The sequence below is a fragment of the Amphiprion ocellaris genome, chromosome 5 (assembly GCF_022539595.1).
Source record: "Amphiprion ocellaris isolate individual 3 ecotype Okinawa chromosome 5, ASM2253959v1, whole genome shotgun sequence".
Classification (NCBI taxonomy): domain Eukaryota; kingdom Metazoa; phylum Chordata; class Actinopteri; family Pomacentridae; genus Amphiprion; species Amphiprion ocellaris.
The window spans coordinates 20,401,284-20,418,031 of record NC_072770.1 but is presented as its reverse complement, the minus strand read 5'-3'; the positions used below and the strand labels follow the sequence as shown (position 1 = coordinate 20,418,031).

Here is a 16,748-nt window from a genome sequence, read left to right as displayed (position 1 = left end):
CAGCACAGCATCTGTGGTAGTTACAAGTGTGTTAAAAATGCAGGGAGAATTTCCAAAATGTGAAGCGACAGCAACAGGTGTATCCTCTGTGGTGTGTATTGTGCTTGTCATGTTGTACATGTGAAAAATAAATACATTTTATAGGTTTTGTGTGCACAAGTGTACAACGATATTTTTTATTCCTGTGGCAGACGGTAGAGTAATGTGGTGTTTTGTTTTTTTTTGTCTTAACGGTGGACCTTCAAAGTTCTACTTTTCGAAGGAGAAAAAAAAGAGCTACTTTTGAAATGCTTTGTGAGGACCATTAAGTAAAAAGGTCTGCAAAAGAAAGAGAGATTCAGAATTCAGTTCCTCACACACTGAAACCGAAGCGAGTTGACTCCACGCTGTTCGACTCTCTAACCTTTCTGCTTTTCTTCTCCTGTCTGTTCTTCTCTCCATCGCCCTCCTCCGTCTCACCCTTGTTATATATTACTCTCGCCTCCCTCCGTGCCCTCTCCTCCATCTACATTCTCCCTCCGTCTCCCTCTGCCTCATCTCTCTACCCCAACACACACACACACCTCCATCCATCTATGCTCCCTTCCACCACCACCACCACCACCACCTCCTTCTCCTCTCTGTGTCTCTGCTGAAGCAGCTCAAAGTCCCACTGCAGCTGATCCTCTCCAGCAGGCTTACACAGGAGTCCAGCAGTATGCAGGTCTGTCTGTCACTCTCACTGCAGCACTGATCTGTGTGTCTGCATATGTGCGTGGAAGTGTGCGCGTTGGTGTATGTTTGTGCGAGAGAACGGCAAGGATAAAGATAAGCATTGCTTTGTTCAAATTTGAATTTTGATCATGTAACATTAAGTGCTGCCGTCTCACTACATCAATTTATTCTGCACCGCGTTCGGTGTGTGTTTGTGCAACATGTAGACTCTATTGTCTGTTATCTGATCGATTGCCTGCTGTGCCCCTGCATATATCACATTGTTTGTATGTATCCGAGGGTGTGCTCTAGTCATGACTGTTATCTGATCCGCCGTGTGTGTGTTTGTGTGTGTCTCAGCAGCCTACCCCGCTGCATACGGTCAGATCAGCCAAGCCTTCCCCCACCCTCCACCCATCATTCCACAGCAGCAACGAGAAGGTAACGTGCACACAGCACACCAGCCACGGCACACTCCCTAAATATCCATGCATGTGGCAAACACTCACTCATATTTACTTCTACTTTGTTCATATTTTTCCTTGTTACCAAAGCTTTCCTGGAATACACAAGCATGTTTTAAAAGATGCAGACAATTCATAGTGCTTCCTGAGTTTTTGAGTGATTTCATATCTTGCTAGTAAGCACTATTAAAAGCAAGAGATCCAGTACAGTTATAGAATATAGTAGAAGAGCTTACAATGAAAGGACAAGGCTAAAAAACCTGAGTTCTTGTTTTTTATATTTGGAAAAATAATATACAAAGAAAAGGAGGGTTTAAGATTAAGTGGCATATGAAAGAAAAAAATAATTTTATTATTACTGCTGACTATTTCAAACTGAGCTGTAAACCCACTCATGAACTTAATGACCCCAGGTTTGGGACACCATATCTGGGACATTACTGCCCTCTTGTGGAAAACAAACAAAACAATGCAAATCATTTAACAGCGTAGGAACTCACGCATCAGCTGTTTGACAAAGGAGACTTGAAATGATAAATACTTTTCAACAGAATTTTCCATGAAACTTGAAACTTCCAACCACCTGAGCACTTTAAATTACTGCAAACTAATAACTGCATACTGAGAAAAACTGCTCTGCATTTCTGTCTTTTGGAGCTCTAAAACCTAATTATATGGTAAGTTCATAACAGGAAAATACATTTTAAAACTTAAACACTTGACTTAAACTATCAAAAATTCTAAATTTGAGAATCCTGTTCCGTAAGACTGACTTGCAAGCACTTTTGCATACCACAGGCAACAGCATCACGTTTCACAAATGAAGGTTGCTCACAGTGTGTTTTTGCTTGGCCATGCATGGGTTACAAGTGTTGTGTTTGCTTGGATTAGTGTAACTATACAAAATTTACAGAAGAGGAGAGGAAATGATTTGATGCTGCAAAGTGGAGTTTTCATTTTTGAATATTTGATGAAATGGGGACTCTGCTTCATCTGAAAACTGTAAAAGTCTGACTTTCCTCGACCCCAGTTTGACATCTTTAAATGTCGTATTTCATCAAAAACATTGCAAACACAAAAATATGAAATTTACATAGAGGGGCAGAAAATCTCACTAATAAGAAGATCATACAAATAAAATGTTTGCTTGAAAATGAACAAGTGATTATCAAAGTATTTCCTAATTAATTTTCTAAGTGAACTAATTGATAGTTTGACTGTTTTTAATGAAATGTTCAAATGTTGCTTAATTCTGACTGATCCGTGGTGCATTGAAGTATATGAGATCACATTTTTTAAAGTACTTAAAGACAGTGAGAAGAGTTAAGATAAAATTATGTGCTCTTCTATCATCCTTATTTTTTACTCTGTGCTTTATTTTTTTTTTTACTGTCATAACTGAATCTTGTCCTGTCGTGGTCTCCCTTTTAATTCTTACCCAGCTTGTCTCTCTTTCTCTAACCTTTGTCCTTTACCTGTCTCCCTATTCGTGTCTTTCTCTCTGTTTGTTTCTGTGCAGGACCAGAAGGTTGCAACCTGTTCATCTACCACCTCCCTCAGGAGTTTGGGGATGGAGAGCTGATGCAGATGTTCCTGCCTTTCGGTAATGTCATCTCCTCCAAAGTGTTTGTGGATCGGGCGACAAACCAAAGTAAATGCTTTGGTGGGTAAAAATGAACAAAACCAAAGGTTTATTGGTTATTTATTCTTGATTATTCTTTTTTACTAATCACTTTTTGTACCGCAGTCAACACCCCCACCCCCCACCCTCCCTAACCTCTTAACACCTCTACCTTTAAAAGTGAAAACCAAAGAGAATTTCTACGCAAATGTGAAAAAGCTTCTATGAATAAGAAAGGATGGAGAATGAGTGTCTGAATTTTTCTATTAATCATTACAGTTGTTTTCCTTTGAAGGTCTAGCCTCTTGAATTATTTCAGCGATATATTGATGTTTTAGCTTCACAGATATATTGCCATAGTGCTTTTTATGACATATAATACAAATGCTGACTCTCAGTCTCTCCCATTGTCTGTAGCGTACTGTAAGCAAAAACACAAGTAATGCATGCTAAGAATACAACTAAGAATATAACAGTTGCTCTGGCATGCAAAGACAAAACCGCTGTTTCACTTTGTGCCACTGACAGCACAATGTAGCCGCATAATTATGTGGCAAATTATAAATGGATTGTGGAGAATGTTTAATGGAGAGTCCATCAGGTGCAACCCATTTGCAAATTAGCTTTCGCTCATTTATACAACACAACATTAATGTTGTATTATTCATGCTGCAGTTTTGAGACGCAGGTTTTAATTTGTGATTTGATGCTCTCTCACATTCAACTGGAAGTTAAAAAGCGAAACTCAAATATAACACAAGCATATTGATGTTTTGGTTATAAATCCCATTATCAAGTTGTTGTGATTTTGGCTGCATGCTCCTCTCTCTGTTGTAATTGTGATCCTATTGTTGTTGCCATATTGTTATACAGACATACATCTGTGTTATGTTAGTTGTATTAGTGATAAGAAACTACTTTATAATCGTGATTGTACGTTATATTAATGCTTACCACTCGTCAGTTTGTGGATGTTAATGTTTTTAATTCCTCCTTCAGTTTTAGTCATACATAAATATAAAAAGATTGCTTTATCTTAATAAACTCATCTTCATTTCCCACGCCTTTAAAACCACAACCTGTCCTTGGCTCTTCATCTAACAACATCCCTCCTTCTCTCTCTTTTGGCCTTTCCCCCAGGGTTTGTGAGCTTCGACAACCCAGGTAGTGCCCAAGCTGCCATCCAGTCAATGAACGGCTTCCAGATCGGCATGAAAAGACTTAAGGTGCAGCTGAAGAGGCCAAAGGACGCTAACCGCCCCTACTAGCCCCCGCCCCACCCAGCCGCCGCCATCCTGGCGGCCGGGGCAGCCGTCGCTTCACAGGGAAAGACAGGTGAGACATCAAGCTCGACTCATCTGGAAACTTTTATTAGTTTGATAGGAGATTAACTGAAGTAATGCGTGCCTATTATACTGGCAAATACTCAACTGGCAAGCTCATTTATGGCACCGCCTGACGTGTTTTCCATAACATTTTGTGAATGCCGTAAAACATTTGCAGGTGCATAATAACTCGCTGATCATCTCTGAATTACTTGTAAAGAATAGTGATGAAGTTTTCCTCCTGCACTGCATCCAAGTATGCATTTGGAAACGTTATGCCACTATGACTCATTATTGTGCAAGATTTACCGTAGTGCCCTGCTAATCCACTTATCTCAATGGCAGCAGCTCATGTTTAAGTGAAACACCCCACACATACTGGAGGGGAAAAGTTTCTGAAAGCAGACAACATAAAAAAAAAACAAGACCTCTCAGTAATCTCTCAAATGTGAAGGCTTCCAGTATAGTAAGAATAAAATGTTAAATGCCATTATACACACATATCACTGTGTTATGAAACAAACAAACAGAGCTGTAGAGGCATTTGCTTATATGCAGCCTCCTCTATTTGTAGAACATCTTTACAGTAAGTGACCCTGTATGTTACCCTGTAGGTAAAAGATAATTGGCAAATGGTTCAAGTGTGTTGCACAGGGAACGAAGTGCTTCCAAGGGAGAGGCATTTATTACCCCTCAGGCGGGTAATTGTGCCGTTCCTCTTTGTCTCCTCCCTTCATCTGTGTGATGGAGAGTTTAGGCTGTGTCGTTCATTCACCACTGATGACTTCATTCAAGGGCAACTTATCACCCACTCACAAACTAACTGAACCATACCAGACAGAGTCCCGAGGCAAATCACTGCAGGTAGAATAGTGCAATCTCATATGGATTTGTCACAAAATATGTGGCTGCATTCCCCCTGATATATCAAAACATTTTCCACAGTATGCTGGAGAAAACATCCTTATGATTTCCTTTTCTTTTTGCCAGAAAGTGATTACACTGTGTGGAATCTCAACTGATTAAGAGGTGCAGGGCAGCTTCGCATATGCACTCCCAGTTTTAATATTATTATTATATTCAAATGTAATAATAATAATGCCATATTAATGAGACAGCAAGTTGAAATACCAGTGCTTAACGCCTAATGACAAAGGAGGGTTCAGGTGTGCCTGATTAAAATCCCTTCATCATTTCAACAACAGGATTAAACTGTTTGATTTATAAAGAAAACAAAACCTAATTGTTTTATCACATAGAAGATTGCAACAGCATCACTGCCAGGGAGCCAGATTAATTCACTGCAGGATGAGCACTCATTTGTTTTCAGAATTGTCTAAGCAAAATGATCTTTGTTTATCCATACCAGGACTTAGAGTCTTAGAGCTGGCTAAGATGCCTTAGAGAGGCAGGTGTCCAGTAAGTATTGTGCACTGATCCGTGTGTATGTAAATACAGCAAAAATCAACAGTAAAGGAGGACAAACAACCCGTGATATTATGGCATTTTTGAACATAGTTGATGCAAAAGTCACAAAAAGTTAAAAGCAAATATCCCTCCTGTACTTTTTGAGTGTTTTATAATGTATCATTAAAATGCAGCGTGTTTAGAAATTAAACTTTATTTACCACCAGAAGGCCTAACTGTATATTTGAATCCAACAACAACAACAAAAAAAAGAAACTAGACATGTCATTTTTGCAAATAATCTCTGGATAGCTTTTAAAACACAACTAGCTCTCTTTGGTAGAGTGAGGCAAACATCAGCATGCTAGCGATTTATACAGTAACACCCTGATGTTTAACAAAGTCGTCATGATATATAATTTGGAAACCATGACTATGTCTACAGATTTTTGGTCCAATCCATTCCACAGATTTTGAGATATCTTTGAAAATGCTGAGCTGTTGGTGGCACTGGATGAATAGTCACAATTACAATTAGGAGGCATCCTCTTAGTGACTATTTCCACCAAATTACATGGTAATCTACCATGTAGTTGTTAAAATAGTCCACCTAAAACTAAAAATAACAACATCATGATGGCAATAGAGGACAATGATTATGTATGCAAAATCTAAATGCAATCCATCCAACAGTTGCTGTGATATTTAATTCTGGACACCACTTATCACGTGCTTTGCAATATTTTTATATGCATGTTTCATATTCCTACATATCAGCTGGTCTAAACAATTCTTATTTCTTCTGTTTTTTTAAGGTTTTGTTGAGCTGAATCATGTGTTGATTACTTGCTACCCACCACTGAGTGCAAACTCAACATCTGGACCACTGAGGCTGCTTCTGAACCAGAGGAGAGAGAGCGAGCGATGACCGAGTCAAGGACACCTCCTTTTTGGATGTACTAAAACTTTGGAACTCAGAGAGCATTTGTACCAGCCTGGTTAGCCCCAGGACTTTTTTTCTTCTGCACACATATACACACCTCTTTCCCCACAAAACCCTGCTTGAATGACAGCTACCTTTTCTGGACCACAGAAACTTTTACTTGAACAATGAGGAGAACGAAGTAAAAGAAACTCTATCAATCCTACTTACAATGACCAACCCCACTGAACTCTGAACGGGAATATGGATGTCAAAAGTCCAACAAGAACAAAAACAAACTTTTTAAAAACTGAATAGTGGATTGCCGTAGGAGATCTTTCTGTAAGATGGTTTGAGTTTGGGACAATTGACTTTTGAAGACCAATTTATAAGACTTGAAACAAGAAGGGACAAATTCTCGGAGAGAGAACTTACGTAGGGAATGTGATATTTTCAGGACACAAATTGGCTTCGATTTGGGATGGCCATCTTTAGCTCGGAGTGCCTGTCCGTTTCCAGGGGATACCGTTGCCGAGGAGAGCCATAGCAACGGTCTCCAGGGAGTCTTATCTGTCATTCCTTAGTTGTTTTAGGGACCAAAAGACCAAACATTTTTATTGCTGAGGACTTGTAGCTCTAGTATACTCGGACCACAGCATCTCTTTCAGTCAGTGTTAACTGGTTGGGGAGTTGCACTTAAAAGTAGTGTACATTTCGAATATATACAACACATGTATATATACATATATATTGCTGATATGCTTTTTGAATACAGGCAAAACTATTTCAGATGACCAAATGGGGTCTCTCACTTCGCTAGTTTACAATTACTCAAAATGTTTATTTTTTTCTCTTCTCATTTTGTCTTGGGAGGGATGGCGAGTGCATGGGAGGGGCTGCTCCGTATCACAGCCTTATCTTTTTTAACTTGACATCCTAACCTCATAGATAGAATAACATCAGAAACGTTTGAAATATATGAACTTGTTTATATTTGCAGTACATATATATGTATAACAAGCATTCAAGCAAATGTATTCATATATACAGTATATATGGATAAATAGATATTAATCACAAATATATGTATTTATATGCACATATTTTATATATGTGTGTCTGTATATAGAACGGCTACTGACTACATTGAGCTGTAATTTTTTGTAGATTTTAGCTGGAGTTTGAAGCTTTGCTCTGCTTGGGAAGAATCGCAAATCTGGCAGCTCCCAAAAGTGCAGGCATTCCTGTCTCTGATTACCTATATGCTGACACACAATATATTGCTAAAAGATACATGTGTGAGAAAACACATATGGTGTAAATATTATCTGAAAATGCAAAAAGCCACATCTCAGTAGCAGGCTTTAAGAGAATCAGGCTAAATGATTTTAGAGGAAAAGGACAATTATCTTCGACTCTATTCCAAACATATCTTTTGAGCTTACACACACAAACACGCGAACACACACGCAACACACAAACTTCTCTTTGAAACTTGAACCAAAATGAATACGTCTCAAAACCCTTGCTCTCTTTTGCATTCAGTAAAGTGCATGTAGCGTATGAGCTGTCACCATGTCAAGGTGTGCCTTGTCACCTGCAGAATCTGCCATCAAGCACTGTGCTCTCAGAAAACAAAGAAAAAAAAAAAAACTAAACACACACTACAGCAAGCAGCCAACGCGCTATTATGATGTCAAAACTACAGCCAGATCCATATCATTTCTCAGCGGCGTAGAGAGCTTCAGTGCATGTCAAATATAACAATTCGTCCAACCACTGTTAGTCCATCATTTTTAAAAAAAAAACTTACATTTAGAACAGATGTAGACTCATGCGATTACACAACAAAAGCGGGCATTAGGTAACCTGTTAGCACAGGTACTAACTATCCAAGCTGTGTGCAGGGCACCTGTGACAACGTTCCACTGGTTGGAGTAAATAAAACAAAGGTAAAGTTCAGGGTTGCGACTGGCACAATGTGGCTTGATAAAGGACGTGACTGAGCATACTGGACCCAGCATCAGGATTTTAATGGCTGTGAAGGTGATGTATAATTGATGAATAAGTTAGAGAGCTTGCCTGACATTGGACAGAAAAGGGGAACATATGTACCTTCCCATCCAGCAGTTAATGTGTGGATCACTGCTGGTAATACTTGACATGAAGCATATCCTTTAGAAGATGTTATATTGCCTTATGTTGCACATCCTCATGCAATTAAATACAAACATAAAACTATAATGAAACTGTAAAATGAAGCAGTAAGTGTGAAAAGCCATTTACCCATTACAACTGCTGTATCACTGAGGCTGGTTTCAGATTGCTTTAGCGTACAGTTTCTCATAATAGTCTACAAAAATGGTATGAACACCTACTATACACCTGCAAAAGGTCAACAGACTTGGATTTATTAGACCCTGCACTCAACACATATTGAGCTGGTAGAGATTACTCAATGAATATTTATATATATGAATATTTATAAGGCTATATGACACTTTGGAAGACAATGCTTCCTGTTGGGTGCTGTTACTAGTTTTCCTATAAACTGCTCATTATGCCATTTCCCCAGTGTCTGTGTCTAACCTTTTTAGCAGTTTGAATAATTTAACATTTACCTTCCAAATCCAGCGAGGCTAAAAGACGCCACTACACATCCCAGGATGCCTCTGTTTGTGTGTGCCACAAAATAATCTCCTGAGCATGGCATACGGTGCAAACCACATGATCATGATCATTTTATTAGCTCTAACGGTATCTGCGGTAGATTAGTACAAAACCTCGAACGCATCCACCTGAACTGTCACTGTCTCACAATAACATCTGAAGCTAAATGTCATGTCTGGCATCCCTGATCGCCACACTGTGTGCCCTTTTTGACTGCCCCGCTGCTCTGAGAAAATTGAAAAAAAGAAAAGAGTCAACACACTCTGTGCTTTACTAATGGTTTGTTTGAGCAATTACTCATGTCTTTCACCCATGTTTTCATGTCGAGTGAAATAAGGCGAAGCAGAACGGCCATGAGAACTAGAATGCCAAGCACCTCATCTTCATTTGCTCCAACTTTAAGCTGCAAGTTTACATGAGAAAAGTAAAACAAAGTATAGTGGTTCAAAAACAACAAGAAACAGAGCAGAAGTTTGAATATAAATATATATATATAAATATATACATAAACCGATGAATATACTGTAAATTGTTTCTTTTTTTTGCTGTTTTCCTCTGTACATAGGTTTGCATATTTTATAGGACTTTTACTTCTATCTACAAGGACTGGAAAAAGTACTTTAAATACTTTAAAAAAAAATATATGAATGAAAACATGATAATGCTCATTAAAACCAGGTACAAAAAAAATAGTCGCTAGGATACGGTACAAACTGTAGGACCTGACCAAGGCATTTATCCAGAATACAGTCAGGGAGAGTGTTGACCTCAATTACAGCTTAGACACACATTGACCTATTTTATAAAAAAAAAAAAAAAACTTTAATGGGTTCTATTCATTTATCTATTTGTTTAGATATTTATTTATAAGTCATGTCCGAGATGATATGCATGCTTTCATGGCATTATTTTTCTATGAGTTGGTACGTGACCAAATAGTTTTTATATGACATGCATGGGCCACTGTTGTGGTCCACAGATGATCATTGTTCCTGTCTGCAGGACCATGCCTTCAGCACTTCTTTGATGATGGAGAAAAAAAAACTCCTATTGACCAAGTGATGTCAAAGACAGATTTTAATCATTTATTTATTTGTTTATTTATCTATTTATTTGTGTTTATTTATTTGTGCTGTTTGATTCAAGATCTGAGCTCTATTATTGCCACTGATCTGTTTGCTTGTAAGTGCTACTTTGTATCACTGCATCACATCTTACCACTTGAAGTATCAGAAAACTCAACAACTTCAAAGACTGATTTTACATTCCTGTGGCTGGCAAACTACTCACAACAATGCAGTACAACACTAAAGCCTTATGTATATTTGTAATTATAAATTCATACTGTTCTGTTCTAAAAAAAAAATGAAGCTTTGTTAAAAGATTGTTTAAAAAAAAGATGCCAAATTGGTAGAACCTTTCCTTCATTTTAAGTATCATTTGCTTCCATTCTGAAACCTTTAAACAAGCTTAAAAATGGGGTAATTCCTGGGTAAACTCTCCATCTTAACACAACAGTTCAATCAGATATGCATCACGATAGAATACATGCCTTTGGTTTACTATAAATTGCTGCTAATAGGTAATGAACTAATGTCTGACCTATTGTTAATAACAGATTAATTGCTGGCATAAAACAACAGTTTAGGTTTTTAAAATGTTATTATGCTCAGTCTATTTTTCCATCCTGCTTTTTATTATTGTTTGACAGAGCTCTGATCTTGTTCAACTGATGTGTTCAACAAAGAACAAAATTCAATGAAAACTGCACTATTTCATCAAAAAAAGAGCGTTCCTATCATTTTTTTTCAATGCTGTTATCAGTGATTTTATTTCTAAATCTCAGTAGTGTTGCTAGAATCACATTATCCTTCATGTGGTTTTCAAAGTATTCTGGAAATCTATTTCCCAATTTCAGCACATATGGAGGGTGGGGAAATGAATGTTGCATATTAAGCTTTGCCAGGTTCCTGATGAGCTAAGCTTCTGATTGGGCAGTGCGCTTTAGGCTCCCGCCCCCGTCTCTCCAGACTGCACCATTCTCTGGTCCCCTGGACTCTTCTTTTGTAATTTTAAATGAATGATGCGTCTCAGCTTAGCCCAATAATAAAGCACAGTCTAGAATAAAGTATCTTGTGTCGTGTCATAATTGCTGATAATTTATCAATACAAGATAACCCATGTTTATTGTGTTTTACTGTAACACAGGAGTTCTAACTTTGGAGCTTGCACTCAACTGTCATCCACAGTATATTTTAAAGACACACAGAGTTTCTCAGAACACGTCGGTATTGGATGTGACATGAAACAACTCATATATTTCCAGTGACTGATACATTTTAGTCAGATTTACAATGGACAGCTGTATATCATGAAATTCAGACTGCATTTATGCTGTCAAGGACTTCAGAGATAATTGACAGCTCAGGGTTGAAGTTTTCCTGCAGGGAAAACAACTAACCAGAAGGACAACCAATTCTGAATAAATAAGCTTTTATTTGTATTGTTTAAAAAACATCAGAGTAGAACAACAGTGCAATCTAAAACATCATTTCTATTTTAGAATGCCATTAGAAAATAGAAGCCATTTTTAAAAGAGTTAAGATCAAACTGGTGAATATCAAGTGATTGAGTTCATTTCGTTTCTTGCTCTTCATTATCCTCTTTGTCAGCAAATGAAGAAAATATCTTCCAGTATTTGGCTTTCTTCTAGATCCTGCTGCGTACTTTGAGGATAAGCCACACCAGGGGTAAGCAGGGTTCGGCCCACTGATGTGGGGGCAGCAAGGGCAGACCTATGCTGCAACGTCTTGGGTCTTCGCCCGGCTGGCTTGCATTTCTCCCGTGCAGAGACAGGACTAAGGATATCCAATAACTCAACCATAGAAAAGTCCAACCTGAAAAAAGTAAACGCTTGTTTTTTTGTTGTTTTGATTCAATTTAGTTTTGTTTTCCCCCACATGTGACCTCAGCTTGTTTCAGAGGTTGAATTGACACTGGCTATGTTTATAATACAAAACTCAACGGAGCTCTGTAGAGGCAATGCTCTAAATGAGCATCCTCGTGCTGTTTCATTGCAGCACAGAGATGCACACAAAGGCCTCCAGTTTCACTACGTGCCCTCAAAGTTAAGCAGAGAAGGTGAAAGCCAAGGGACCAACACCAGACACCAACAAGGCTAAAGTCTACTTGGGGCTTAACGGTTTTATATTTAAATATTTGTCATTCACCTTTGACTTGTTAACACAGACAATATGAAAGCAAAACTCTTTTCCAAGTGTTAACAAAATCTTTCTTGCTGAGGTGCCCACTGAACCCTAACAAGCAGCCTTAACAAGTCAAAACCACTGGGGCGTCCCAGCAGAAAAACACAGTTTCTTTGCAGGTGCGAGAGAAAAAGGGGGAGAGAACCCGCTGCTTTCTCCCCTGGAATAGAAATGAGAGAATGTGCAGTGAAATAAATAAACCAAAACGGGGGAGATTAAGCTAATAGAGATTCAATCCCTCAGTCTGGCTGGCTTGATAAATTATTCAGTGTATACACAGTCGAACGATGGCCATTCCAGATACAAAACATGAATTCTTTAAAGCATGCTCGACTGATGTTGCTAACATAATTCTCTGCTCGTTTAAAGTTGCATCGATTCGCATCGCGCAGCTCTGCACACAGCTCTCCCAGGTAAAGGCGATCTTTGGGATGTACTTGTTGATATGCATGTGGGTGGTCAGCACACAGACACACTGCTGGAACTTCCAATCAGGACAGATTTGTGTTTCTCCACACGTAAATATGGACCTTGATATGTCATGTTTTGAAACTAACTTGAAGCAGCACATATCAGTAGCTGAAAAGCTTTAAAAGGCTATATTTTGCTTTAGCAACATGACTAATGTATGCACATGTTTGAGCATGCGGGAGAGAAAGTGAATAAGGGTCAACAGAGGGATGATAACCGATGAAAAAAACAAGACTGAGGCTCAAGTAAGTAAATCTGTCTTTCTCATTTGGTCTCCTGCCTGTCAACAGCAAAGGAAGAAAAGGAGAGAGAGAGAGCATGAGTGAGAATGAGCGTGTGTGTCTGCTTGTATGAGGGAGACTGGAAATGAGTGCGGCTTTGTGGATAGCGAGAAAGGCAGGGAGGGAATGTGGGGGAGGGACTTTGGTGGGGTTGCTTCACTCGAAATGTGAGAATTTGCATTTTTATTTGTTGATTTATTTAACGGACAGGGCTCTCAAACAGCCATCCATCAACAAACGACATGTCGGTAATGAATAATGCATCACTTACCGGCGGTCACAATCTATAACAAGGGTAGTGTGGTGGGTAGGGGTACAGTTTGGGCAGGAACGGGGGGAAACGGTAGCGGGTGGGGTGAGGGAAGAGTGGTGGCAGAGAGATTGCATGAGGGCTAGGGAGAATGCAAATAGAGGGGTAAAAAAAAAAGTACGACAAAGAACTTCATTTCTTGGCTCCAGTTTGCGCGAAGTAAAGTTGTGAATTGCTGCTCGATTTTAATATCCCCCAAGAGAGTCCTGGCAAATCTATTTTACTGCTACATGCATACAGAGAAAATCTATGGACGGCTGCAGCAGCAACACAAGTTTCTGTCAATGTTAAAAAAAAAAAAAGAAAAACCTTTGGGCCTTGAATGTTGGGTCACTTTGAGAGAATCTGGTGACTCTGCATTGCCAACATTATATATTAAATCTCTTATGCCAGTCCCTACAACAATAAGAACCCTTAGTGGATGTAATAGAAAGTAGACTGACAATATTTCACCTTGATGTAAAAATGATAAAAGCAGATATAATAAATATTCTGAAACAGCAGTTCTACTTTGCCTTCAAATAGTTTTTTAAATGCTTTGACCACATATAGAACTGAATCCTTTGAATATGACGGAAACAGTTGGGCTTCAATCTCACAGTGCACCAATACCATGCATCTTCTTTCAAGCTCTGGAAAGCCTGATAAAATTTCCACAAACTCTTCTGCAAACGCTACTCGCCATCTTCTTCCCACTCATAACTTTCACTGCTTATTTGGCTCCTCTCTTTCATTAAAGATAGCCGTCTCGCCCCGGCGCCCCTTTTCATTTGCTGTCCAAACAGTAAGATAAAAAACCTATAATGGCCACTGCGTATATCCCGCATGTCAATTTCCTAACCAATCAATAGCAGGCGGGCAATGGCAGGAAGGATGGAGATGAGATGGGCGGGGTGCGCTGGAATTGTGTCTCATTACTAACTAGCACAGGATTCACGAAAGGATTCAGAAGGTCACTTAATGTTAACCTCGGCTTGGTTTTGCAATTTGCACATCAAGATTGAATTGGTTAAGAATAGATGGCCACAAGGGGCATATTGTTGCTTCCAAGTTAAAGAGATGGCTCCAGGCATGGCAAATCTTACATTAGGGTAGACTTTCCTTTACTAAAGGAAGCTTTTTCATTCTTTGTGGCTTACAATGGCTAACACAGTGTTGTTTTTAAATCGTTGTTATACGTTGATACTAGTTTTTCCATTCAAATTTTTGGTTTGAGTGTTGGGTGAAGCACTCTGTACAGATTATAAGAGATTCATCCTCTAAAAAACTTATAATATATAGATTTTTTTGTAGTTATAGTCCTGATGCATGCTACAATAACATATGTATAGAAACGACAGGGTGCTGATGACTTATCTCTCAAATTTCCACACAATAAAATAAATATTTGTAAAGTAAATGACACAATACCTTACATCGCCACTAGCTAGAGTCAGGCCAGTCTGACAAGTTCTCTGGTTATTTTGCCAGACTGACATCAGTTAATGCCTTTACCTTGTTTACTGCAATAGTTTATCTTTTTGAATAGCATACACTGAATTTAGAACATCAGCAAATGAGAAGACATATTTCTAATTCACTTCAATGAATTACCAGAGGATTAGAACTACCTGAAGAGATACACATGAACACACTTAAAAAAAAAAAAAAAACAAACACAAAAGACATCTGAGAGACAGACTTCCTCATTACTGGCAGTGAAAAAAACACAGTATGTAGCTAAGAGTCCAACAATTTTAATAGGCTTTGGAGGTGAAAATGAATGGTAATAAGATCTGATACCCGAGGTCCCCTGCTGGAATTAATGGGCATCTGCCAGAGCTCACAGTTCAACTTGGACCATGTACTGCTTTGTTTAAGAGTTAATCATCACAAGTTGTAAACTTTGAGCTGTTTTGAAGAACCATCCTTTAAAAGAAGGAGTGGGAAGCTGTCTTACAGCTACTGTGTCTCATATCAACTACCACATTTACAAAAGGGTAGAGGAAATCTGACATAATAGAAACACATTGATCTACTGTTGAAATAATCATTTTCTCTTTTGCTTTTGAAAAAAAAAATTTTTTTTCTCCAGAAACTTAGAATTTGCTTTTCAGCATCTGGAAATTTGGTTCTGGTACGGCAACTAAAAGTACTTGCACAGTAGCAGGAAAGTGCACATACATGCACAGTAAGATGACACAGTTTAATTACAATTCTGTGTAAAGAGTCCTTTCCTTTTAAGGAAAGTTTACAGCTTGCACTCCATGATTCATTCCTGTCCTCAAAACTCCTCTCCCTTCTTACGTCTTTCTCACCATTTCCATTGGTATCCATCTGGACTTGCTCTAACTTTCATCGCTTCCCATTTTTCACTTTATCCACTGTTCTCACCCTCAAACACATTTTTAACATCTCTCCCTCACTCTTGCTTACTCCGTCTCATTACTGCGGCAGAGAGAGAAGAGAGGGCAGCGTGTGCATCCAGAAGTCTGTTCAATTACACCTGCTGCAGGATCCCTGCTAGGCCGACTAATGGAACGCAGCATGTCTCCTGACAGGCTGGCCACAGCACTAGCTAGCCCAGTAAAAAGCTTCATTTAGCTTCTCACAGCTCGAAAAGTTACCTAGACTAAGAAAAGTCATCACTTAGCCACGAACACTGCAGAAACTGCAAGACCAACAAAACCTTTAAGATCCAAATTTTACACTTGTATGTGTTGTTTTATATGCATTCCATAATTGTCAACATGTCTTCAGAAAACACCGACTGCCTGAAGGTCAAAGACAGTAAATAAAATGCTGTAAGTGATTTTCCCAGTGTACTGCACAGGACTTTGTTCTTCACCTAGACTTTTTTATAGAAGATAAATTCTATTTTGAGGAAAGCTCAGTTCAGAATTTCAAACAAGCACAGATTCATGACGTTTTCACTACATCATTCACGTGCTTAACTGTGCTGTTTTTCATTGTTGCTCAACGAGCAATCTACTCTTTTGCCAGGCACTTAGGCTCAACACAACCAACCACACAGGGTGTTCTTCAAACAACTAATGTACTATATTATCCAGTATGTTTGTTATAGTGCTACTGTTTATCCAGCACAATAAAGGCAACAGAGCTTATAAAGCACTATAAAGCCTCAATGAAATTAAGAACTATTGGAATAAATGGTAAATGTTTATTAAATGGTTCATTAATGTTTGGTGAGGATGTGTTACCTGGCCTCCGGGGTCTGTTGGATTACAGACGCTGAAGTGGGCTTATTCAGGCTTGCAGGGGACTTTGCTGGAGATGTGGCCATGTCCCTTCTGGATTGTTTTAAACGATCTGTTGTTA

The 16,748-nt window shown here is 38.8% G+C and overlaps 2 protein-coding genes across 13 annotated transcripts in view; one reads left to right on the top strand and one right to left on the bottom strand.

The window, feature by feature from the left end:
- celf4 (CUGBP, Elav-like family member 4) overlaps positions 1–11,233 on the top strand; it is a 90,473-nt gene extending 79,240 nt beyond the window's left edge. For 3 of the 11 annotated variants that reach the window (XM_035945874.2, XM_035945870.2, XM_035945865.2), the window contains 5 exons: positions 641–703; positions 1,054–1,134; positions 2,677–2,820; positions 3,919–4,113; positions 6,326–11,233. In XM_035945874.2, the coding sequence (XP_035801767.1) occupies positions 641–703; positions 1,054–1,134; positions 2,677–2,820; positions 3,919–4,046 (416 nt within the window). In that variant the 3' untranslated portion in view covers positions 4,047–4,113; positions 6,326–11,233. Of the gene's footprint in view, positions 1–637; positions 704–1,053; positions 1,135–2,676; positions 2,821–3,918; positions 4,114–6,325 lie in introns of all 11 variants that reach the window. The other 8 variants (XM_035945875.2, XM_035945873.2, XM_035945867.2 and 5 more) reach the window with 5 other exon arrangements.
- Positions 1–16,748, bottom strand: part of kiaa1328 (KIAA1328 ortholog) — a 51,931-nt gene that overhangs the window by 23,618 nt on the left and 11,565 nt on the right. Inside the window, exons 11-12 of one of the 2 annotated variants that reach the window (XM_023265079.3) lie at positions 16,631–16,739; positions 11,562–11,999 (exon numbers count right to left, since the gene is read on the bottom strand). In XM_023265079.3, coding sequence (XP_023120847.2) covers positions 11,771–11,999; positions 16,631–16,739 — 338 coding nt within the window. In that variant the 3' untranslated portion in view covers positions 11,562–11,770. Of the gene's footprint in view, positions 1–11,561; positions 12,000–16,630; positions 16,740–16,748 lie in introns of those variants that run through there. The other variant, XM_055010498.1, reaches the window with a different exon arrangement.